The sequence below is a fragment of the Bufo bufo genome, chromosome 4, assembly GCF_905171765.1.
Source record: "Bufo bufo chromosome 4, aBufBuf1.1, whole genome shotgun sequence".
Classification (NCBI taxonomy): domain Eukaryota; kingdom Metazoa; phylum Chordata; class Amphibia; order Anura; family Bufonidae; genus Bufo; species Bufo bufo.
The window spans coordinates 241,145,206-241,171,586 of record NC_053392.1 but is presented as its reverse complement, the minus strand read 5'-3'; the positions used below and the strand labels follow the sequence as shown (position 1 = coordinate 241,171,586).

General features: G+C 42.5%; 1 protein-coding gene across 9 annotated transcripts in view; it reads right to left on the bottom strand.

Moving 5' to 3' along the window:
• The window catches only part of TNK2 (tyrosine kinase non receptor 2), a 243,409-nt gene that overhangs the window by 57,655 nt on the left and 159,373 nt on the right, over positions 1 to 26,381 (bottom strand). For all 9 annotated transcript variants that reach the window (XM_040428413.1, XM_040428412.1, XM_040428414.1 and 6 more), the window contains 7 exons: positions 18,478 to 18,548; positions 13,129 to 13,335; positions 8,466 to 8,618; positions 5,807 to 6,084; positions 4,332 to 4,458; positions 1,827 to 1,973; positions 1 to 95 (listed from right to left, as the gene is read on the bottom strand). In XM_040428413.1, coding sequence (XP_040284347.1) covers positions 1 to 95; positions 1,827 to 1,973; positions 4,332 to 4,458; positions 5,807 to 6,084; positions 8,466 to 8,618; positions 13,129 to 13,335; positions 18,478 to 18,548 — 1,078 coding nt within the window. The remainder of the gene's footprint in view (positions 96 to 1,826; positions 1,974 to 4,331; positions 4,459 to 5,806; positions 6,085 to 8,465; positions 8,619 to 13,128; positions 13,336 to 18,477; positions 18,549 to 26,381) is intronic.

Here is a 26,381-nt window from a genome sequence, read left to right as displayed (position 1 = left end):
CTGCCCTCGATGACAGTTATGACATCATCCATCTGAATGTGCAGCTTGTCTGGCTCTTGGAAATCCTGCAGGGCTCTCATATCTGTTGGCTGAGCCTGTGATACAGAGAATAAATCATTGTCATTTTTCAATGTAACATATATTGATTCTATATGATTTCAACCTAAAAATCAGGCAGGGACTGGCCTACAGGGGGAAGCGAGAAGCGTCTTATTATTTGATCTTTTTTGTACCTGGGGTACTTTTATGGAGTTACCATTTACCTGGGGGTTATTGTTTTTTTGTTTCTGCGTGGTTATCTTTAATTTCCATTCTTATCATCAGGGCTGGTTTCATTATGTAGTTATTATTTTGATCTATGGGCAAGTACTAAGCTTTATTCATATCAGCTTATGCCAAGTGCTGCCCTCCATCATTAATTTCTCTCCCCCTATATTATGTTTAAGTTAGACAGGCTACTGTATTTGAGTAATGCACAGTATAGCACATTCCGATCACGTGGCCTCATTATTTATACCTAGGGCTCTCCCGGCGGGCATCTCCGCTGTGAGTTACTAGCATGGAACGCACAGAGTTCCGGTCATGTGAGCGGGTCGCTTCCGGTTTTCGCAGCCTGTATGTGGCCTGCTCCTGACATGCTTTCTAATTCGGCGTTCCCGGCTATATTAAGCATCTTTATTTATAGGCATCTGTGTGATGTAGGTTTAACAGTATTCTTACCATATTTTATGGATGGCTCATCCTGGCTAACATTTATCACGTGGGTGGGAGGGTTTATTTAGATTGGCCGCACATTCTCCCGCCTCTCTTTGAAACACTGCCCGATCTCTCCTCCCCACTGTGTGTATTCCACATTCAGCTGCTGTCTGGCTCAAAGGATACCCCCATGTCCATTTGCATTATTATTCTTGTGCATACTCTGATGTATTGTGGGGGTCTCCATCATCACAACATTATCATTGTCTTTTTATGATTTTTGCTACTTTATTGCCCTTTATATATCCCCTGATGAAGCTGTAATATATCTGTTTTGCTTTGGGGAAACGCGTCGGGACCTAGGGTATTGGTATTGTCATTTGCATTTTAGGGCTGGTAGGAGTACAATAGGCCTAGGTACGGGGACAGAGGGCACCCACCATTGGGGTGTTCCTCTGGGCTGAGTCTATACTAGGGACCATATAGGGACAGACTCCCCGACACCCTGTCCTGGTGTACTTCCCCTCTGCCCGCTTCTCGCATTTTTGTTATCTTTAGCAGTTCTTTCTCTGGGTATATAATAATAGCTCCTAACAGGAGCCTTTTTAGTAATTTATTATTTAAGGTTAAGCTTTAATTGGTACATGCTTTCTATGATTAATTGTTGGTTTGTGCATGACCTTGATTATACTATCTAACATTATGGTTCTAAGCTGTGGTAATATGGTATCTGATTTGGTGGCACCTTTAGAGGTACCTAATACTCTCTATTCTACTGTTATATATATATACTATACAGTTCTATTGTAACAGTAGGTCATGTTCGCTTTAGATCTGGCACCTTATGTTTAGAGGGGATGTTCACAACTACATATTTATTGGTAGTCCTACCAAGGACCACAATTCTACACGGAAAGGCTTTTCCTATTTTCATATTAAAGTGACTTTTAGCAGTATCAGACTCAAGTGCCCAGGGTCCAGCAGTATTTTATCCCTCCAAAAGCAACAATGTCATTTAACATAGTTTTCCAAATTGGCAATGCCTGTTACTAAGTGAAGGAACGTGAAAATACGAACAAACTGTCATGGTAAACTTAGCTGGAAAGCCTGCACATATGTTGTGGTCATACCTCTATCAGGAAGTCTCTCAGTGCTACAAAAGTAGGCCTGTCTTCAGGTTTGTGAGCCCAGCATTGCAGCATGACGTTATAAATGTCTTGTGGGCTGTCCTCTGGTCGTGCTAACCGCTCGCCCTCTTTATCAATCTTATGTAGGATCTACAAAGAAGAATTAGACATAACACAGTGCTGTGAGAAATCCCTTAGGCCTCCTGCACACGACCGTATGGCTTTTTCAGTGTTTTGCAGTTTGTTTTTTACGGATCTGTTGTTCCGTTTTGTTTCCGTTTCTGTTTCGTTTTTCCGTATGGCATATACAGTATACAGTAATTACATAGATAAAATTGGGCTGGGCATAACATTTTCAATAGATGGTTCCGTAAAAAACGGAACGGAAACGAAAGACATACGGATGCATTTCTGTATGTGTTCCGTATTTTTGCGGACCCATTGACTTGAATGGAGCCACGGAACGTGATTTGCAAGCAATAATAGGACATGTTCTATCTTTAAACGGAAAAACGGAAATACGGAAACGGAATGCATACGGAGTACATTCCATTTTTTTTGTGGAACCATTGAAATGAATGGTTCCATATACGGACCGTATACGGAATGCAAAAAAATGGCCAGCAAACGGTTGTGTGCAGGAGGCCTAAATGAGACTTACAGACCGATTCCACTCACTTGTGACATTAATATGACTGGTACAGTAAACATTTCTAAGCCAAAGATATCTTAAAATACTCAGAAAAAAAAAATCTTTATAGGCTTCTTCCTCATTATTGTTGATGGACAGTTATTCATAATCTTTCCTGCAGAGGGAGCTGCAGAATCAAATGAGCATAATGTGGTGTGTCTATAATAAATTTTAGATCTTCAAAAAAAAAGTGAGTAACTTTGCAAATCCTTTGATTTTATTGCATAAGTCTCATGTAGCAGTTATTTCAGTAAATATACATCTAACAAATCCGTCATTCTACATTCTATTCTGTCCTGTTCGGTTTTTTTATGCTGTTTTTATGCTTTTTCTACTTTAATAATCTACTCCTGATTTAGGCCTCAAACTGCAAAAAACATATATGAATAGATGTTCCCTCAGAGTATGGCCACATATTCAGATTTGTAGATGCAGTTTTTGAAGCCGTAATCAGGAGTGGATCATAAAAGAAGAGAAAGTATCACAGACAAACACTACTTCTGTTTTTGAATCCACTCCTGGATTTGGCATAAAAAACCCTGAATCTGTGGCTGTACCCTCGGTGTGCTGCTACACAGCGCAGATGTCATTCAGTCCTGGCGCAGTTAGGGTGCTGCCACAGGTTGCCGTGCTGCTGCATTTTAGAAGTGGCAAAAATGCACCAAAAAGTGTTCCGTTATCTGTGTTTATGTTCCGTTTCTTCCAGCAAAAGAAAAAAAAAAACACAAATCACTTAGCAAACTTGAATTACATTAAATACAAATTGGGTTACATGGTAACCCCTTAAGGACCGCGCGCTCATTAAGAAGGCCGCACATGCTCAGTTTGATCCTTCAACTGCCTCCTGAGCTGCAGCAGAAAAGACACTCCCCTTAAACTGCAATCTTGATGTAAATCTAGCAAAGCAATGAATGGGAAAATGTCTGGATCTATGTGAGGTACAGCATAGGCTCTGCTGTCAGTAATAGCCGGGTCCCTGCTGCTGATCGAGTGGGTGTAGCTCCTGCACCCCCCAGATTACAGAGCCATACATGTATGCCGCTGGTCCTTAAAGGGCTTTTCCCATCTCAGACAATGGGGGCATATGGCTAGGATATGCCCCCATTATCTGATAGGTGCGAATCCCACCTCTGGGACCCGCACCTACACCGAGAACGGAGCGGGGAAGGGGGTGGCCGGAGGACCCCGGGTTTTCTGGGGTCCGGCAACCACCAAGCACTCTCATCGTAGTAGTGAATGGGAGCACACCACGCTTGCACGGCCACCGCTCCCATAAATTTCTATGGGGCCAACAGAAATAGCTGGCTATCCTAGCGATATGCCCCCATTGTCTGAGATGAGAAAACCCTTTTAAGTCACATGTGCGGCAGGGGTCACTTATGGGTTGATATAATTCACGTTTGCTGTGTGGTTTACTTTGCTGGAAGAGAACGAAGCATATATGCAGGTATGTTGTCACAAAATACACACACGTTTTAATGATGAGTCCAATCTGAGCCTGAGTGGGGCTGGGGGTGCGATTGGAGGCCGATAGGGTCTGATTGGGTGTCTGATCTGAGTCTGATGGAGGCTGGGGGGTCTGATCTGAGGCTAATGGAGCTTGGAGGTCTATGAAAAATATTTTTCTTATATTCCTCCTCCAAATCCTATGTGTGTTTTAAAGTCGAGTGTGTTTTATAATCTGAAAAATATAGTATAATTTATTATGTAATAATTTAAAGTAGTAATTTAAATTACACTGGGAGTTCCTGCTTGACTGAGGGAATACTGTACAGTACATCCGCAGTCACACAGACTGTTAGTATATTCAGACTTACCTGACTGCCATTTAGGCCAATCCAAGGTTCCTGCCCATAAGTGAACATCTCCCATAGTGTCACCCCAAACATCCATGTGTCACTTGCATGGGAAAATGTACGGGTTTTTAGGCTCTCTGGAGCACACCTGGAAGAAAATGAATGAAATAAAGTGGCAGCAAACAAAAGAAGAAAATGGACAAAAGCATATAAATTGTTTTAAGCAACAGGCAATGCAAGTAGGTCTATTTATAGAGGGGGGGAGCTGCAAACAAAAAGCACTATGGCCTAATTCACACAGTTAGTGATTTGCTCCGTGTTAGGTAAGTGATTTCCATCAGTGATTGTGAGCCAAAATGAGATGTGGGTGAAACAAACCGAACAGGTGCAAATCTTTCCATTATACTTTATCTCTGTCGATTCGCATAAGGGTACTTTCACACTAGCGTTTTTCTTTTCCGGCCTAGGGGCTCAATACCGGAAAATAACTGATCAGTTTTATCTTAATGCATTCTGAATGGAGAGCAATCCGTTCAGGATGCATCAGGATGTCTTCAGTTCAGTCACTGTACGGTTTTTGGACGGAGAAAATACTGCAGCATGCTGCAGTATTTTCTCTGTCCAAAATTCCAGAACGCTTGCCGGAATGCCAGATCCGGCATTATTTTACATTGAAATGCATTAAAAGCGGATCCGGCCCTAAGTGCTCTGGAAAAACGGATCTGGTTTTGCAGTCTGCGCATGCGCAGACCTTTAAAATTGTGAAAAAGATAAATACCGGATCCGTTTTTCTGGATGACAACCGGAGAGACTGATCCAGTATTCAGTATTGCAATACATTTGTGAGACGGATCCGCTGCCCCCTTGACTTCAAGCCTGACTGGAAAATAGCACGGACGGAGGGTAAAAGATCATTTTTCATATTTCTGCCTCAACTGAATGCAGTAAGAAAATCATCATTGGAAACTCACTGCCGGCTACTGAAGGTACTGCTGGCGGTTTGGGATGGCTTTTGCCGCTGACAGGTTCCCTTTAAGTCGAAAAACTGTTTGCACGGGGGATAGAAAATGATATATAATGGCCAATAATTGCATGCAAATTTTGGCTGGTGCTTCCTGCATTTTTTGCACATGCAGGATTGAATGAAGACCTGTGTGGTATGTATAGTATTAATTCACATCTTACAGTTTTTTGCACAGTATATTTTATTTGCATAAAATTTGACTATGCATACTATGCATGTTATTTAGTTCCAAATATGAATTCATGTCATTTTTGCTTATAATCACTGCTGCTGTGTAATCATTATTATGTTGTTTTCCATACATGGTATGCTGTGCTTTCTACCAAAATGCATATTTTGGTAACATGGCAGTTTTTCGCTGTGTACAGTATATACTTTTAACATGCACATATCTGACAAGAATTTTTTTATCGCAAGATATGCAAAACAAATACAATTATGGCTGCTTAAATTGTTTTCTTAAAATACTCACCATGCAAAGGGTACTTTTCGATGCTCCTGCATGACATAGTGATCATCATTTTTGGGCAGCGCTCTCATAAGGCCAAAGTCTCCAATCTTAACCAAATCATTTGAAGAAAGCAAAATATTTCTGGCTGCAAGATCCCGGTGGATAAAACGCTTGGATTCGAGGTAGGCCATGCCATTAGCAATCTGTATAGCATAGTGACAGAGCGTGGAGATAAGGAAGTGGCTCAGGTTCTTACGCAAGCGGTCCAAAAGAGAGCCCAATGGAGCAAGTTCCGTAACCTGACAGTGAAACAGACATCATAAGTTAGAGACGCTTATACAGATGCAACATCAAAAATGCAAAGCGAGAATAATGAATAGGCTTAGATATACTTAGTACATAATAAACCAGGACAAAGATTACACGTTTATGTATGTTTTCTTTTTCCTGCTCATAGAGTGATGATAGAGACAGATGCAACACATTTTTATCCCGCTCTGAAGAAGCAGCTTGAGGTCGTAGCGGCAGCTTTTGCTGATTTTACAGAGCTGACAAATATTGCCCACACCTTGCGAGATAACTTTCTCTGTATCAGCAGTGACAGACTCATTCTGGGGACCCATTACCCACATATGGTTTTTCTGTAGTACCTGCTGCCTAGATAGGCCTTCAGAATAGGAAATAATGAGATCCGCACACCCTGTTGGGTAATGGGTGCCCACGGAGGACGAAGGCTTCAGACTGTTCATTTCCTGGAGACCCTTTCAGTTTCCTGCTAATTGGCTCTTGCCTTGGACTTATACTCGCACAAAGGCAGACAGCAACAAGACGCTGCAAGATCATCTATGATGGGGGTCCCTGCAGTGACGTCAAGAAGGTGCATATATAACAGTAAGCTGGGTAGTTAGTTATATAATCTGGACAGCTGCCTCTCTGTATGTAGTACAGTCAGTGTACTGCACTATGTGCCCCTTGTGCCGGGGGTGGGGGACGAGGCGCTCACCCTGGCTCAGGGATCCACCAGTGTGTATAAAGGAGGCTGTCAATCATCCTGATGGGGGAAGGTAATCAAGACTCTCACTGTCTTCCCCTGTCAGGATTTACTCAGAAATCCTCTAAAAATCATACAGGATTTACACTGCTTTTTACTCAACATCTCTGCTCCAAATTGTAGAAACCTATATATCAGGCATGGCCAACCTGTGGCTCTCCAGCTGTTGTAAAACTACAATTCCCACCAAGCCCTGCTGTAGGCTGATAGCTGTTGGCAGTCCAGGCATGCTGGGAGTTGTAGTTTTGCAACATCTGGAGAGCCTCAGGTTGGCCATCCCTGCTATATATCATAAAGTTCAGCTCGTCTCCTATCATCATCTCCTGTAAATTACAATTCTGATTATATGACTGTCAGTATGTCCAATAAATAAGGTAGTGTGAAGATGAGCTATAAGTGACAGAACCACCACCCAAAAATGTAACTATTATATTTTATCAATAAAATCTCTTGTCCCTGGTTTTGTGTTGAGTTCCTGGGCAGGGAAATAGAGGGAAAAGAAACTGTCCATCAATATTGTCCCTGAAATAATCAGGCCCTGCCTATGAACGGAATAGCCTCCCTGATAAGGGCGATCCCGTGTCTTGAACCTCCTAATATCCTAAGAGGTCCCTGGCACAGGTAAAGCCACCACCAGAAGTGTCTGTCCATCAATAAGGTCTTTATTTAATGTATGCTTGACACCCAGGAATATACAGCTGCCATATCGAGTCCAGGGCACAACAACAGCGACATACTCCTCACCTTGGCCGGCAAGTATCATGGTGCAGCGTGACTTTGTCGATACCGGGACCATATATAAGGACCTATATTTATCAGAAAGGATTCCTTTTGATCTACTGGGGTACTTAAGCTACATGGAGATCCCCATGTCCGGCATACCATTGAGGACCCTTATTGGAATCTAGCTGCCTAGACTATCTCATACTTCATTAACTGAGAGAGGGAATACTATTGCTATATTTTTATATTCCTGTGTAATATCTTGATCTATACTACAATTTTTATTTTATTTTTTTATTCTGGTAAGATATCGTTTCATTTGTCCTCTGATGAACTATGGCACTACAGACCATTCGTCGGGACTTGTGGGACCATATGTCATCTTATATAGTGACATCTGGGACTTCATTTTATATCTAGAGACTTGAGGGACCTTAAGTGATCTTACATAGCAACATTTGGGACTTCATTTAATATCTAGTGACATCTCTGTGATCACAAACGGGTTTACTCTTGCCTGGTTTATTATCTCCATTATTATAGTTTTCTAGTATCGTTCTTATATGTATCTTTTTTGTCATCTATACATTGAACCACGAACTTATTGATGGATAGACACTTCTGGTGGTGACCTTACTTGTGCCAGGGACCTCTTAGGGATATTAGGAGGTTCCAGACATGGGATCGCCCTCATCCCTGCCCTGCCCCGGAATTCAACACAAAACTGGAGACAACTAAGATTTCATTGATGATATATAATACAAGTTACATTTTAAGGTGGTGGTTCTGTGACTTATATCATCTCCTCCTGTCAGATACAAAAGCAGAAATCACCTGACAGGTTTGCTTCAACAATGCAATACCTAATCATGACACAATGTAAATACATGTAAAGCACCACCATACCATTTTCATGGGATGTGTAAGGACCACTCCGTAAAGCCTGATGAGATTGACATGGTCGAGAGAATGCATGGCATTAACCTCTCTAATGAAATCATCCAAGGCATCTGGCTGTGTAAGTACATCCGTCTTCAAGCACTTCACAGCGATATTGAGCTGAAAGAAAGTGTAATTTCCAGAACTATGTATCATAAATGACATAATATTAGGAGCATTCCCATATGGCATGGCCACATGTTCAGGTTTCCAGATGCAATATTTAAAAAAAATGATGATAAGTCGTATCTGACCTTTAGGCCTCTTGCACACAAACTTTTTTTTCTTTTTCCGTTTATGTTCTGTTTTTTGAGTTCCGTATACGAACTGTATACGGAACCATTCATTTCAATGGATCCACAAAAAACGGAAGGTACTTCGTATGCCTTCCGTTTCCGTATTTCCGTTTTTCCATTCCGTTCAAAGATAGAACATGTCCTATTATTGTCCGCATAACGGACAAGGATAGTACTGTTCTATCAGGGGCCAGCTGTTCCGTTTCGCAAAAAACGGAATGCACGTGGACGTCATCCGTATTTTTTGCGGGCCGCAAAATACTGAAAAAGCCACACGGTCATGTGCAAGAGGCCTTATACTATCTTTTTAGGTTTACTCCTGATTTTAGCTTCCAAAGCTGCGCCAGGAAACCTGACCATGTGGTAATATCCTTAGGTTTCTTTGCACACAGTTTTTTAAAAAGTGTAGCAAACACCATGAATTTCAAGTGTTTTACATGGGTCTGGAGGAATTAAGTTTCTCTTTGTGAAGGCTGCCAAGTTGGTATAGGGAGTCTTATCAGCCAAGCAATGCTCCCAAATTGACGGTCACCACAACGAGACACATTATTTTTCCAGAGTTATGGTACATCATATGCCTTTTATCCAGCCTAACCAGTACCAGGGGCAAAAACCTGAAACTTCAGAAATGAATTTCTATTGTTAAAAATCTTTTACTGAACTCGGTTTCGGTTCCAAGTGGTATCTTGGAACCGAACCCGAGTTCGGTAAAAGGTTTTTAACAGTAGAAATTAATTTCTGAAGTTAGACTTCGCGAAGTAATAACTTCGACTCATAGGAGCCAATACATTCTAATACTATACGGAGTGCTCGCTCCGTACAGTATTCTAACAAAGTTTTATGTGAATTGACTTCGGATGTTTCATCAGAAGTCGATTCGCTCATCCCTACTGATGAGGTTTAATTTGTACATTTTTCAGGCACATGCAGAAAACTATTAGGCAACGGCACCAGGTTAGACTAGGCGTATACTGTGGAAAAAATGTTTCCAATGCTGCATTTTTTTATTTTGTGATGTTTGGATAAAATTCCACATTTTAGTTGAATGCCACAACAGAGTATTGCCATCACATTCTCTTATTTGTGTGTTGAGACTTACTACATGAATCACATATGTGGGAAATTTTGTGCTGTGTTCTATTCTGTTCCTCCATGTCTGAGTATACTTAACCCTTTTGCTCCCAGCACCGTACATGTACAGCGCTGGAAGAGTCTTTAAACATGGCACTTGCTCGCACGTGGAGTGGACAGCATAGCCAGCGGATCTCTGCTGTTTCAAACAGCAAAGCCTGCAACCAGCAATAATGCTGATCGCAGGCACTTAAAGGGAACCTGTCAGCTCCAACAAACATCCCAAGCCGGCAGCAGTACCTTAGAGTAGCCAGCAGAGTGTTTGTAACTATCCTTTTCTTCCTGCAGGTAGTTAAGCAGAAGCTGTAGAAACGATCTTTAATCCCCTGCCGGCGCACTTCTCTAGTCAGGCTTGAAGTCACGGAGGCAGCGGCCTCCTTGCTTTAAGTCACGGTAACCATGCCCCCTTCTCTGCCCCTTCACTGTGACTGACAGCACTCATGCACGACAGTTCGGCTGCCTTTGCCGAACTGCCGGCTGTCAGTCACAGCAAAGGGGGCGTGGTTACCGTGACTTAAAGCAAGGAGGCCGCTGCCTCCGTGACTTCAAGCCTGACTAGAGAAGCGCGCCGGCAGGGGATTAAAGATCGTTTCTACAGTGTCACGGATGGTGTACAGGGAACAAGACAATGCAATACAATAATGACTCACTGGATCCACAACTAAGGAACAAAAGGGAGACCCCTACATGAGACCTGCCACTCTCCCTAATTGCTCAGCCTATGCGAACACCCCAAAGGTGGATGGGCGCATATCCATGTACCTCGGCTATCTAATACCTGAAGACCCTACAATAGTGAGGGGACACGACCACCGGCTCCCTACACTAGACACGGAGGGAGTCAGGGTCACCTGAAAATCCAGCAGACAGAAAATCACAAATAAAGGAACAGCACTTATCTTGCAGAGGACTGGGAAATAGAAACAGCAAGCACACACACTCCAGGAAGTTGTATAAGCCGCAACCTAATGCATCATGGGGAGGAACTTAAAGGGAAGCAATCAGTCCAACTGCATGACAGCTGAGATAGACTAACGAGATGAGGAACTTAACCAAAACAAAGAAACTCAAGGAGGAGGATCTGGAAAGCTCCTGTCAGAGCTTCTCAACTGTCTGGTTGTGACATACAGCTTCTGCTTAACAACCTTCAGGAAGAAAATGATTGTTACAAACACGCTGCTGGCTACTCTAAGGTACTGCTGCCGGCTTGGGATGTTTGTTGGAGCTGACAGGTTCCCTTTAAGTCTTAAGATGACGTGGACAAGCACGACCACAGCATCTAAATAGTGGAAAACCCAGAAGCGCGTGCTTCCGGGTTAAGACTAGCTTTCCTGTGCGGCGATCTGGGAAGCCGGTCATTAATTCTAATACGATGAATCTCTGAGACCCAACATATTTACAGCTGCAGTGCCTATGTTGGCCAGCAGGTGGTATGACGACATAGGATAACAGCAATTGGAGCTTATACTGTAGTTCTATGGAAATACCGTATAAGCCATAAAAAACGAATTAGTCAATATTGTAGCCTCCTAGAGAAGCTAAAAAAAAGTATCAATTTTTTTTTAAAAAGGTTAGAAATTAAAAAAAATATTAAAATGTAAATAAAAAAATTAAATATATAAGCAATAAAAAATATAAACATCATGGACATCGCCACATCCGAAAACCTCCGTACTATTAAAATATAAAAATACCCCATACGGTGAATAGTGTAATAGAAAAAGATATTATCAAAATGGTTGATTCACCATTTTTTCATCGCTTCTTTTACCCCAAAAAATGTAATAAAATGTGATTAAAAAGTCACACACACTCCAAAATGGTATCAATCTACAGATTGTCCCGCAAAAAATGAGCCCCTACACAGCTAAGTAGACATAACTATAAAAAGTTATGGGGGGCAGAATATGTTAAAAAAAAAGTTTCAAAACTTTTTATTTTTCTTATTAAAACACAAAAAACATCTACACATATGTGGTATCGTTGTAATCGTACTGACCCAGAGAATGAAGGGCACAGGTCAGTTTTTCTGCATACAGAACACTGTAGTCGCAAAACCCATAAAACTGTGGCGGAATTGCGTTTTTTTCCAATTCCACCTCATTTGGAATTTTCTTCGCTTCCCACTACTGTTTCTGTTTACTTAAAGAAGACCTTTCATGGAAATTTTTTTGTTTAATTAAATAACATTCCTTGCGGGGTTACCTCCGCTGATGCTGCCATCCTGGTTGTTTTTTTCAAATACCCCTCGCATGCCCCACTGTGCCCCCCTGCTGTTTTCGAGCCCAGTATGTGAATACTGAGCATCGGTACAGGGAGGAGGAGACGCCAGGGTTTCTCAATGGGCGTCTCTTTCTCCCTGGCTGTGCCGCGATCCAATCACAGCGGAGATCAGCACAGCCAGGGAGAAGGTGAGCTGTTTTTTCTCCCTGGCTGTGACATGCTCCGCTGTGATTGGACCATGACACAGCCAGGGAGAAGGAGACGCCCATTGAGAAACCCTGGAGTCTCCTCCTCCCTGTACCGATGCTCAGGATTAACATACTGAGCGCGAAAACTGCGGGGGAAGGGGGGGGGCACAGCGGGGCATGCGAGGGGTATTTGAAAAAAAACAACCAGAGTGTCAGCATCAGCGGAGGTAACCCCGCAAGGAACTATATTAAGTTAAACTAGAAAATTCCCATGAAAGGTCCTCTTTTACACAGTCAATGTGGAGCGGGACTCCAGAGTTATGTAAATAGAAGACAGGGAGCATTACTTAAGAGTTATTTTTCTAATAGAAATGTACGATTTCAGTAATTAAGGTATATTACAAAAATCGTCAGTATCACTGCCCCTACGCATAAAAAACAAAGATTGACAGTTACACTTTAAAGTCTAAAACAGTGACATAAAGTTGGCCATACATTTCAGATAGCTGCCAGCTGAATGCTGTAGGGATCCCAACTTTAAACATGTAAGCTAGGCTCGCTGAGTGTTAGAGTGTTCTGAAAGGGGAGAGACACGGCTTTGGATTATTTACCGAGAACTCAATGATTAGGTATGCTGAATTCCAAGCGCCCAAATCTTTTCTCCCCGACATCTGCAGTGGTGGGAGAGTAATAAGACCCCTATAGACACAATACAGTTTGGGGTTTGCCAACAGTAATCTGATGTGTATAGCCAGGTTCAGTTTTTTTCAGTCTATAAATAAATTTACCTACCAGTTTGCCATTAGGGGTGTTCCACTCCCCTCTTCTAACCACACCAAAAGAACCATCTCCAAGTTTCTCAAAAAGAGAAATGTCCTTTTCACTGATGAGACAGGTCAGGGCCTGCTGACCTTCAAGAGGTGGTGGGCTGGGAGGTTTACGAAAAGTACTTTGTGGTAGAGGAGAAAATTCTGAGTCTGGACGCTTTCCACTGAAAACCTAGAAAAAAGAATGCATGATGCATTAGTCTGCTTATTAAATAACTGCTACGTAATGTCTTGGAACTACAAAAATAATACTTGATAAAATAATTCATAGCAACTAACTTTCTCTTGACACATACAACAGCTTCAATTCTTCTAGGTACACTTGTACACAGTATATGAAGAAACTAGGTAGCCAGTTTGTTCCAAACATCTTGGAGAACTAACCATAGATTTTCTATGGATGTAGGCTTTCTCAAATCCTTCTGTCTCTTCATATAATCCCAAACAGTCTCAATGATGTTGAAATCAGGGCTCCATGGGGGCCAGGGGCAGATTGGCTATACACCAAGTGAAACTCTCCAGTGGACTTAAGCCCAGGGGACCACCCCAGGCCTCCTCTCTGCTGCTGGCTGGGTACATAATAGGCTCTCAGCAGTAATTAACGCTGGGAGAATCAAGTACTCATGTAGCCAGCTATCAACCACACATGCCCTCCTGAATTCATCTGCTATCGCCTGCATCTTACCTCCTAAGCCCCCTATCTTAATCAGAGACAACTGGAGAAGGAGGTCAGAAAATGACATATATTGACAGCTTTTGGGGCAATATCACTGTGGTATATGGTTCTGCTGGGACAGTATTGCTGACCTGGTACTTGTTTTGCCACGCCTTCTGTCAATTTGGACCCCCCTACAATATGGGACAACTTTTAGTTTTTTTTTCCAGGGCCACTTTAAGTTCCCAGCCTGCTCCTGGTGGGGGCCATATCATCACTTTCAGGACTCATTGTTCTTCTTTATGCTTATAGGGCTTATTCTTAACCACTTAGTAACCAATACACCTGTATACAGCAGTCGCTTAGGTGTTGTAGGCTAGGCTCCTTCCTTTTTACGGCAGCCCTAATGCTGAACATATCACCAGTGCAGCAAAGGCTGGAAAAAAAGAAAAAAGAAAATGCTCTCCACTTATTTGGCATCTGTAACGAACCAAACAATACAAATATCATGTAATTTATCCCGCAAGGTGCACTCCGTTAAAAAAACTGCAGAATTGGTGTGTTTTTTTTTGGTTATCTGCCACCAAAAAAATAAAAAAGTGATTAAAAAGTGATCAAAATGTTGTATGTACCCCAAAATGATACCAATGAAAACTACAAGTTGTCCTGTAAAAATCAAGCTCTGAAGCTCCATAGACAGAAAATAGTTATGGGTGCTGGGACGTGGTGATGCAAAAACTTTTTAAAAGGGGTTTTATTGTGCAAAGGTAGTCGAACTTAAACAAATCTATATACAGTATTTGGTATCCTGTAATTGTACTGGCCCAGAGAGTAAAGTTATTATATTTATGCCACGAAATGAATGTTGCAAAATTTACAACATTAAAGGACAATGGAGGAGAACAGGCTTAGTTGCCAAAGGAGCTGTAAAAAATGAAAGGTGGAATCTGATTGGTTGCTATGGGCATCTAAGCCAGTTCTACTTTACACCAGTTTGATAAATCTGCCCCAATGACTTTAGTGCTGTTTATTTTCCATCTACCTGAAAGAGTTAATAAATATTAATGAGTTAAAAACTACAACTTGTCCAGCAGAAAACAAGCCCTAATATGGCTATAATAATGGGGGGGGGGGGAGTTATAGCTCTTTGAATGCAACAATGAAAAATTTAAAAAAATTGCTTGGTCACCAAGGTGCAAATCAGGCTGGTCACTAATGGGTTAAGGACATAGGCTGTATGTTTGGGGTTATTTTCCTGCTGCATAAAAAAAATTGGAGCTAATCGGACGCCTCCTTGATGGTACTGCATGATGGATAAGTATCTGTTTGTACATATTTCTCAGCATTGAGGACATCATTAATCCTGACAAAATCCCCAACTCCATTTGCTAAAATGCAGCCCAAACCTGCAAGCAACCTCCGCCATGCTTCACTGCTGCCTGCAGACACTCATTATTGTACTGCTGTCCGGCCCTTCAGCAAACAAACTGCCTTCTCTTACAGCCAAATATTTCCCATTGTGACTCATCAGTCCTGAGCACTGACGGCTCTTATACTTCCGTGCACAGTTGAGTAGATTGGCCTTGTTTCCATGTCGAAGTATAACTTTTTGACCGTAATTCCTCCACGAAGACCACTTTTGGGCAGAGTACTCCTTAAAGTACATGGGTGTTTTCTGCCAGTTCTGAGCTAACGGCACTGCTAGTCAATTTATTTTATTTTTCCTGTCCGGATTTTCTCCATTCACTTTAATGGGGACAGTAAAATCTACATGCGGAAAATCCGCACCAATTGATCTGCGAACAACAGCAGATTTTTGAATTCTGAACATGTGCATTTACCCTTGCGCAACAGCATCAGGTAAGTGGCTTTTCCTCCTAGGGGGTCACCTGTTTTTATGGTCCTACACATTCTGCTCTCCCTCCTCTAGTTCTATGAGAAATACAGACAGATCCTAATCCATCATGCAGTACCATCAGGGAGGCTTCTGATTGGCTCCGGATGTCCCAAACATACAGCCAATGTCAGTAAGAACTATCTTCAGCATAAAGAACTACAAGGAGTCCTTGAAGTGATGATACAGCCCCCTAAGAGCCCTGATCTTAACATCACTGATTCTGTCTGAGATCACATGAAGAGACAGAAGGATTTGAGCAAGTCTGCATCCACAGAAGATCTGTGGTTAGTTCTCCAAGATTTTTTTTATTTTTTATTTGTACCTAGAAGAATTTATGCTGTTTTAAAGGCAAATGGTGATCACACCAAATATTAATTTCAATTAGATTTCTCTTTTGTTCATTCACATATTTACTATGAAACAATACAATATAATGTATAATCATCGTAATTTTAACTTTACTGGGTCTTGATGTGAAGGGCAAACTGTCGTGTTGGACTGATAAAGGAATGTACATTTATTGTATATGGTTTGTAATCCTATCCTGACAGATGGATAGCACAGGTATAATTTTGGGGTCCCCACAAGATATGTCTAATGAATGCTTGCAGAAACGTAATGCTGATAGTATGGTGTGTTTCCTGGAAAAGTGCAGCAAATCGCTCATCCATCCTTTATTCGAAAAAGGAAATCCTGGGACAACTGCTGACACTTGTACAGTGTGTGTCAACACTGTGCATAGAGGGATATGTGATACTGAGTGGGTGGGTTCTATTTTCAGAGTAACCCCAGACCCAAAAATCCTAACACTGCAGACAGAGGACAGAACAGTGAAGTGTCAGAGAACAATATTAACTCATTCAATTCTTCACATTATATGTTTCCATATGCTTTGTCTTCATACTAAAAGATAACTGCAGAAAGCAGGAGTTTTGAGGAAATAACTGAAGTCGGAATCCTTAAAAGGGTTCTACAGGATTTAATAATTGATAGCTTACACCTACGATAAGTCATCGATATCGGATCAGTGGGGGTCCGAAACTCCCCCCCCCCCTTTAATAGGAGCAGCGCTGCAGTAACCATCTTTCTCCACTAGATAATAACGTGCGCCTATTTCCGGTCCAGGACTGACTCCGAAACAATTGACTGGCAGTGGTGTTGGGTGTCGGGACCCCGGCAATCTGATATTGGTGACCTATCCTAAGGACAGGTCATCATTTGTTGAATCCTGGAGAACCCCTTTTATTTAATATTAGTTAATATGTCAAGTTGTATACAGAAAAAGCTCAAATTCTGTTATGAAGCAGCTTAATGCAGGGAGCACTTCATAGTGAAGCTATGCCCTAAGTACTTACAGGATCAGAATCTGGCAGAATAAAACCTCATATTCACACTACACCTGATCATAAAGGTTTATACTGCTCTTCCTAGCACCTGCCTAATGCCATCAGCACTTTAGCATGGTCAAAAGTGCTGACAGACTCCCTTTAATGTCATCAGCATAGACCTATTTCCCTACACTCCCAGCTGTAGTGGCATGGTTATCCCTGTACAATATTGGAACTGTTTAAAGAGGACTTGTAAAACATGTCTGTTTTAGTAACTACTGTATTGCATCCCCTTGTAATAATACTTCTGGAGCACCTATTCTTATGACTCTGTGCTGTGCCACTCCTTTATTAGTCCCACTAGAAGTTATACATGAATTTCTAGTTGTTTATAATGAAGGTCCAGGTAGGTATTACTACTGGACAGGGGGTCCCAGCACAGTTTGAAACCCGCAGCACTGATTGGATAGTGTCAGAATGTTCAGGAACACAACCTTAGGCCGGGTTCACACAAACGTGTGTGACCCGTGTCTGTGAAGCGTCCCGCAAATAGCGAGCCGCAATGCTCGTTCGCCGGCCGTAGGTCAGCCGCATCGGATCGCGGACCCATTCACTTTAATGGGTCCGCGATCCGGCCGTTCCGCTAAAAGATAGGACTTGTTCTATCTTTTTGCGGAACGGAAGAACGGGACGTAACCCCAGGAGGCACTCCGTAGTGCTTCCGAGGGGTCCCGTCCCGTGCGGCCGTTCCGTGATTCCGGATTAGCGGACCCATTGAAGTGAATGGGTCCGCATCCTTGATGCGGAATTCACACGGAACTGTGGCCGTGTATTGCGGCACGCGATTTGCGGACCGCAATACGGCCACGGATCACACACGTTCGTGTGAACTTAGCCTTAACTGGTAACACCCACCTGGAACTTCTAGCAGGAATAATGAGGGAATGATACAGCAAAGTTTTTAATTTTCGTATTAAAACACAAGAAAACTATATAAATGTGGTATAGTAATTGTACTGACCCAGAGAATGAAGGCAAAAGGTCAGTTTTACCACATAGTAAATGCTGTAAAAACAAAATCCATAAAACTGTGGAGAAATTGTGTTTTTTCGAGTTCCACCCCATTTTTTTTGCAGCTTCCTACTACATTGTATGCAACAGTAAATTAAGGCATTACAAAGTACGACTTTTCTTGAAAAAATCAAGCCGTCATACGGCTGATTTATGTGAACGGGGGAAAAATAAAAAAGTTATGGATCCGGGAAAGCAGGGTGTAAAAAAAAAAAAAAAAACAAGAAACATGTTCCAAAGTTAATTCAATGCATCTTGAAATTGACTGCACAGACAGCTCCAAACCATAAGACATTCTTCAGCACACAGTGTAATGAGATCTTTTTACAGCTGGGAATTACTGGGCGGCCAATATTTGCTTACCTTACTCATCCAGGACTTACGTTTACACATTGCTTTCCTTCGTTTTACTGCCTCCCAAAGACGCCTCTGGCCTATGAGACAAAAGATAGAGGGTGACTATGAAGCATGCCTCACGACTCCGGATCTATTTAGTATTTATAATGTCAGCCTTAAACATAATTATCAACAGAGAAAAACATTTTTTAGAAAAATACCTGTATAGGCAAACACAAAAATATGTACCAGTTTGGCAGCATAGTAAAATGTCCTTAACCTGGCATTTGATAATGAAACAATTCTAGTAAACCTGCACCTGGTTCCAGCACAGAACTGCAGAATAGTTACAATAATACACCTGGACTTTACGTTCTAGTGGCATACTGTGTATTAGTATTTACATTGGGCTGTCTTCCTCACGGTTCTCTACCTTGACAATTACACCTTATATACTTTTTTTTATGGTACAGCAATAATACATTATATTTCATAATCCTGCACCCATCAAATTTTAGATTACAAGATCTGCTTGGGTTTGCTTTCATATCTAGCGGCTCTATATTTCTAGTTCAAACCATATTTCATGTGTAAAGAGAACTAACCCCAAAGAACAAGGTGGTTTATATTGCATATGGACTAACCTCCATTGGTCAGGGTGGAGAGGCACTAAGGTCTTAGTTTACATTGTCTAAATACACTGTCGAGTCACATTATTATGACCACTTCCTACTTTCGATGTCGGCAGTGCATAGCCTATAAAGGAAGTCATGTGTCGTGAGCTGGCTTGGTAGGTATATAAGGTGTGTGATAGGCTGTCTGCACACATATCCCCCATAGCTGTCATGGGTAAAAGGGGAGATTTATCAGAGTTACAAAAAGGGATGATTATTGGCTTTCGGGTCAAGGGTGGCAGTATTTCTGACACTGTGCAGTTTGTGAGCTGTTCATGTGCCGCTGTGGTGAAAGTGTATTATAGACAAATGGCATCATTGTGACTAAGCCACATGGAAACTGCGGAGCAATGGGTGCCATTAATGTAGGAGGTGAACTTCAGCTATGAAGGTGAGCAAGGGTGGACTAATACATTACAGTAGAGCCAGGGGCTACCAGACGTGTCTAAAACAACAGTTCAGCAAACCCTACTGTGAATAGGGCCCCAAAGCAGATGGATGGTCACTGCACCTCTGCTAACAGTTGCAGAAAAGGCTTCAATTTTAGCAGCAGTATTGGAATTAGACCTCTGCTGATTGGCAAAGAGTTGTCTTCTCCAATGAGTCACGTTTTCTGTTTTATTGAAAGGATGGACGTTGGCGTGTCAGCCGAGAAACATCAGAGAATGAACTCCCTGCAATCATTGATGGAAGAACATAATCTGGTGGTGGCATCATTATGGTCTGGGGAATATTTTTGTATTTCTGGGCCCACTCATCTATGTGGAAGGCACTCTCTACCAATTCATCCTTGAAGATCATGTACACCCAAACATGCTGATTGTCTTCCCTGGGTAGATAGGATCTTCCAGCAAGACAATGTGACATGTCACATGGCTAGAAATGTCCATCATTAGTTGGAAGAGCATGAGCAAGACTTCCAATTACTACCCTGGATCCCTAATTCCACAGAACCCAATTGAGCATCTGTGGAACCAACTCTATTGTCATGCTCACTGTATGGATCCTCCCCGACGCAATGCACTGCAGTCAGCATGGCTCCAGATACCTATGACAACCTACCAGGACCTTACTGAGTCACTCCCAGCCGTCTAGCTGCTGTCCCTGCTGCACATGGTGGTTACTCTGGATATTAGCTGGTGATCATCATAATAATGTGACTCGACTGTGTATTAAGACTGGATTAGGCTTGTTTCACACTGTTGGGACAGCCTCTCGGAGCTCTCTGGAACCAGCATTTCTGGAAGCTGCCTGGTGGAAATCCAGCTACAACCTGGCAAATATGCTGAGAATCGGCCAGACTAAAACATCAGTGTGAATAAACCCTAATACTACATCTTTCCTGGAGCACTTCCACTGCAGGCTAAAATCCACGGCAAAAAAACATCAGTAGCTGAAAACAGGTCATTTTTGGTGGTAAATTTGTAATTTTGTGGCAGTTTTAGAGGATTTTTTACAAGCATTTTTTAAAAGGTTTTAGAAGAGTTTTTGACAGTGTTGTTCTAGTTGCAGCCCTTGGGTGTGTGTTTTTTTCTGTTCCCTATTGACTACAATGCAAAAACCTCTCTCAATCCAGTAGTAACATGTGACGTCTAAGGTGGTATTCAAAATTAGCAGCAGAAATCACTACCATGCGCACATGGCAGAGTTTTTTCATTTGAAAAAAAAAGAAGGCTGCGGGTGGAGTTTTGATAGCGGATTCCATGTTCATTTACAAATATGGTTTGTACCAGTGTGAACCCGTGGCCTCTTTAACATCTTCACGACTGCCACACGGCTATATATGACAGCATACAGTTCAGTAATGCCGGCAAGGGACCAATCAGAGTGGTTCCTTGTCAGAGATCGCTCTAATTGGTTAGTCTATGCAGACTAAGCAATCGGTTCGCAGCAGTGTAAAAATGCCAGTTTCAGGCTCTGATCTAAAAATCGGGCATCAGCTGATTTGTGCCCCCAGATGTGTCCTGCCGTGCCCCTTCTGTGCCGGCCGTGCCCCTTCTGTTCTGGCTGTGCCCCATCTGTGCCCCCTGTATGCTGGCCGTACCACCTCCTTTTCGACCCTGCCCCTGATGCGGTCCCCTGCTGTATGTGATGGCGGCGGCTCCGTTCCTGAGCCACCGCCATCAGCAGCGAGTGTCAGCTGTATGCAGTCAGCGGAATCCAAGGGGTTAAAAAAGGGAGGGGGGCTCCCTCTCTTAACCATCGGGCTGCTGCGCTGCGATGGCAGCGGACCGATGGTTGCCATGGTAACTGGACGCCTTGCAAAGGCGACTCCCCTGATGAAGCCGCACATGCGGTGAAACATGTCGGGAGGGGAAGTGTCTGTTAGTTTTTAGCCAGGGCTGAGCAGAGGGACGCTATCAATTATTGAGCAGGGAAAGTGTATAGGGTCAGCTACTATCACATATAACAAACAGTGTTTGAACCAGAATTGTGTGGGCTAAGTTAACAGCGTGTAAGCACAGTTACAGCTGTATGTGTGTGTGTGTATGAGTGGGTTAGCTCTAAAGTTCCAGCAGTGGACACATTTACAACCACATTGTATCTAAATCAACAATGTGGGTAGGAAAGTAAACAGAACGACATTGCAGCAAGCCCCATCTCATCTCCACAGGAAACTGCTATATAGAAAATCCACTCCATAAAGCACTGACACGTTAATAAAAGGCAGTACACATAGTGTACATGGTCAAAAATAAAACATATATGTTAATGAGTGTCAATAAATGAAAAGTTGAGCAAACAAATAAAAACACCACACAATTCACTAAAGTGTTAATAAATAGCACAGTGCTGTGATACAGAACACTGACCCTCATACTGCCGCTAGCAGTGAAATGAACAACTGTCCCTTGTCTCACCCTGACAGTTTTAAATTTACACGTTTGGTTCATTTTCGGTTTTGTAGTTTTTAATAAATTAGAATAAAGTATGTAGTTTTATCATATACAAGTTAGGACCCCTAAAGGAATTTGGTGGACAAGTGACTGTGATTGTTATTTTGGATTTATCCCGTGGCACAGAAGTTCATCTATCAGAGTAAAAGAGCATTGCAAAGTATAGAACAGGCATCAGCCCCACTGGATCTTCAAGATCCAAGTGGAACTTGATAAAAAAAAGTGTGAAAAAAGAAAGTTCAAAAAATCAAATAAAAATAAAAATGTAAATTAAAAATAAAATAAATTGCCTTTTCCTATATCCGCTCATTTCTAAGAGATTAAAAAAAAAACAAAACTACACATAATTGGATTCGCCTCGTCCGTAATGACCTGATCTATAAAATGATAATAGTACTAATCCCACGTGGTAAGCGCTGTACAAAATAAAAATAAAAAACAATGGCGGAATTGCCGTTTTTTTTGCCTCACCTTCCAAAACAATTGAATAAAAAGGGATCAAAAAGTCATATGCATCCCAAAAATGATACCAATAAAAACTACAGTCCATCATGTAAAAAATAAGCCCTCATAAAACTATGTGGATGGAAAAATAAATAAGTTATGGGTCTTAGATTTTGGTGATGCAAAAAAAAAAATTAAAGTTTAACAAAGTGATTTTATGATATAAAAGTCGTAGAACATGAAAAAACAATACAAATTTGGTGTCGTCATAACCGTATCAACCCACAGAATAAAATTATCATATCAAGTATACCACACGGAGAACCACATAAAAAATTAAAATAAGAAACACTGACAGAAATGCAATTTTTGCCCACTTCACCTCTTAAAAAATGGAACAAAAAGCGCTCAAAAAGTCATATAGACCCCAAAATTGTACCAGTAAACATTACAGCCTGCCCTGCAAAAAAAAAAAAAACTCTCACACAGCTACATTGACGGAAAAATAAAAAAGTTAGGGGTCTTTTTTAACCCTCAATGGTCATTTTACTTAGCATTCTGTATTGAAGAATGCTATTATTTTCCATTATAACCATGTTATAATGGACAATAATAAAATCTACAGAACACCGAACCCAAACCCGAACTTCAGTGCTCCAGAATAAAAAAAATATCAAGGAGCCATTGGCTCTTATCTAAAAAATTTAGGAGCCAAATTAAATTTTTTGTCGCCAAATTTAAAATACATATAATATAGCTGGGATGCTAAGGAGCATGGGGTTTTCTAAGCTACAGCCCACTCAGTTTACCCCCTATCTCTAGAACAGGGCCCCCAAAATTAAGAAGCGAGTACCACGAATGTGCGGCAGGCGCCCTCGGCTATTTCCAGAACTCCCATAGAAGTGAATGAACAGTGAACTACGCAAGCATGATCACCTCTCCATTCACCTCTATGGAAGTTCCAGGAAGTTTCGGCACTCCCGTAAAAGTCAATACAGGATGGGCATGCATACATAGTGCGCCCTCGTTCACTTTGGGGGCCGTACTTATCCTATGCCACCAAAGTGCGAGATGGCTGAATCTAAACTGCGTCTTTTATGCCAGGGTAAACAGTCCGCAGAGATATATTGTTCTGAATTTCGGAGATGGGCAGCTGATACTGGTTGGAACGATGCTGCACTCCGAAGTCAATTTTGCCATGGTCTTTCGGAGGGATTGAAAGATGCATTTGCGTTTCATGAGAGACCTGCCTCGTTGGACTCTGCCATGTCTTTAGCTGTCCGTATTGACAGGCGTCTTAGAGAGAGAGGAGAGACCACTCCTTCATGTCATATTCAGTCCAAGGACAGTGGGGCGGTCTCATTCAGTGCGCAGGGGCCTCAGTCTCTCTCAATCCCCTCTGAGCAGGAGGCCATGCAGCTGGGTTTGCTTGCCTCTGATAGTAGAGGATTCAGCTCTCAGAGGAGGGTTTGTTTCTCTTGTGGGGAAATGAATCATTTGGCTAATGTTTGCCCCTCTAGGAGATTCAGGGAGTTTTCTGAGGGTAATAAAGAAACAAAAAGAAAAAAAACCTCTAAAAACTTTCCATTTGCTACTATTGGCAAGGTTAATGCGGAAATTGAAGGTTTGCCGTTTGCTTGTAGTTCCCGTTTTGTCCTACCTGCCAGGGAGGCGCTAGAGAACAAAGAACATGCAAGAGGTACAGAAGAACGTCTGCCAGACCTTCACAGAGAGCTGGCGGTAACAGTACCCTTCCCTCTACGAGTGGACTCCAGACACTCAGAGCCCACCTTCTCAGGATGGGACCTATGGAAAGCCCTGATGAGACGAGTGGCCTTAATGTCCGCCACTGGGACCCACAACATCTCCTCAGGACCATAACCCTCCCAATGAACGAGGTACTGGAGAGAACCGCGGATAATGCGAGAATCCACAATCCTAGAGATCTGAAATTCAAGATTACCATCAACAACAATCGGAGGAGGAGGCAAAGAGGAGGGTACAGTGGGTTGGACATAAGGTTTTAATAGGGACCTGTGAAAAACATAATGGATCTTCCAAGCCTGAGAAAGGGCCACATCCGACCCTCGAAGTCACCTGTTGCTGCTGGGTTTTTTTTTGTTAAGAAAAAAGATGGTTCTTTAAGACCTTGTCTGGATTTCAGGGAGCTGAACTGTATCACAATTCGTGACCCATATCCCCTTCCTCTGATCCCGGACCTGTTTAACCAGATTGTTGGGGCTAAAGTGTTTTCTAAGTTGGATTTAAGAGGGGCATACAATCTAGTCAGGGTCAGGGAAGGGGACGAATGGAAGACGGCCTTCAATACCCCTGAGGGTCATTTCGAGAATTTGGTTATGCCCTTTGGTTTGATGAATGCTCCGACCGTCTTCCAACATTTTGTTAACAGCATTTTTTATCATGTACTGGGGAAATTTGTACTGGTGTATCTAGATGACATTTTGATTTTTTTCTCCTGATTTCAAAACTCATAGGGACCACCTACGTCAGGTCTTGCTCATTCTGCGGGAGAATAAATTGTACGCTAAACTGGAAAAATGTGTGTTTGCGGTTCCGGAGATTCAATTTCTTGGTTTTCTTCTCTCCGCTTCTGGTTTTCGCATGGACCCTGAGAAGGTCCGCGCTGTGCTTGATTGGGAGCTCCCTGAGAATCAGATGGCGCTGATGCGGTTTTTGGGTTTTGCCAATTATTACAGAAAGTTCATTTTGAATTATTTCTCTGTTGTTAAGCCACTCACTGATATAACTAAAAAGGGGGTAGATTTTTCCTCCTGGTCAGTAGATGCGCTTAAGGCCTTTTCTAGTATCAAGGAGAGTTTTGCTACCGCTCCCATTTTGGTACAACCTGATGTCTCTCTACCTTTTATTGTTGAGGTGGATGCTTCTGAGGTGGGTGTGGGTACGGTCTTATCTCAGGGTCCCTCTCCTGCCAAATGGCGACCGTGTGCCTTTTTCTCAAGGAAACTCTCCTCCGCAGAGAGAAATTATGATGTGGGAGATATGGAGTTGTTGGCCATCAAATTAGCTTTTGAGCAATGGCGCCATTGGCTAGAGGGAGCCAGACACCCTATTACCGTGTTTACCGACCATAAGAATCTGGCCTACTTGGAATCAGCCAAGCGTCTGAACCCGAGACAGGCCAGATGGTCTTTATTCTTTTCTAGATTTAATTTTGTTGTCACGTTCCGCCCTGGGGTTAAAAATGTGAAGGCTGATGCCCTGTCACGTTGTTTTCCGGGAGTGGGGAACTTTGAAGATCCGGGTCCCATTTTGGCTAAAGGGGTGGTCGTCTCTGCTCTTTATCCTGATTTGGAGGCAGAGGTTCAGGCAACCCAGACAGAGGCTCCTGATCTTTGTCCTCCTGGGAGGTTGTTTGTGCCTTTACGACACAAGGTTTTTAAGGAGCACCACGATACTGTCCTTGCTGGGCACCCGGGGAGTAGAGCCATAGTGGATCTCATTGCTCGGAGATTCTGGTGGCCAGCTCTTCGTAAGACGGTTGAGGGTTTTGTGGCAGCCTGCGAGACCTGCGCTCGTGCCAAGGTCCCTCATTCACGGCCATCGGGTTCTTTCCTCCCGTTACCCATTCCTTCCCGTCCTTGGACGCATCTGTCCATGGACTTCATTACGGACCTGCCTCGTTCCTTGGGGAAGACTGTGATTCTGGTAGTAGTGGTTTTAGCAAAATGGCGCATTTCATTCCCTTTCCTGGGTTACCCAATGCTAAGACGCTGGCACAAGCATTTGTTGATCACATTGTCAAATTGCATGACATTTCTTCAGACATGGTTTCTGATAGGGGCACGCAATTTGTTTCCAGATTCTGGAAGGCCTTCTGTTCTCGCTTGGGGGTTCGGTTGTCGTTCTCTTCTGCTTTTCACCCGCAGTCGAATGG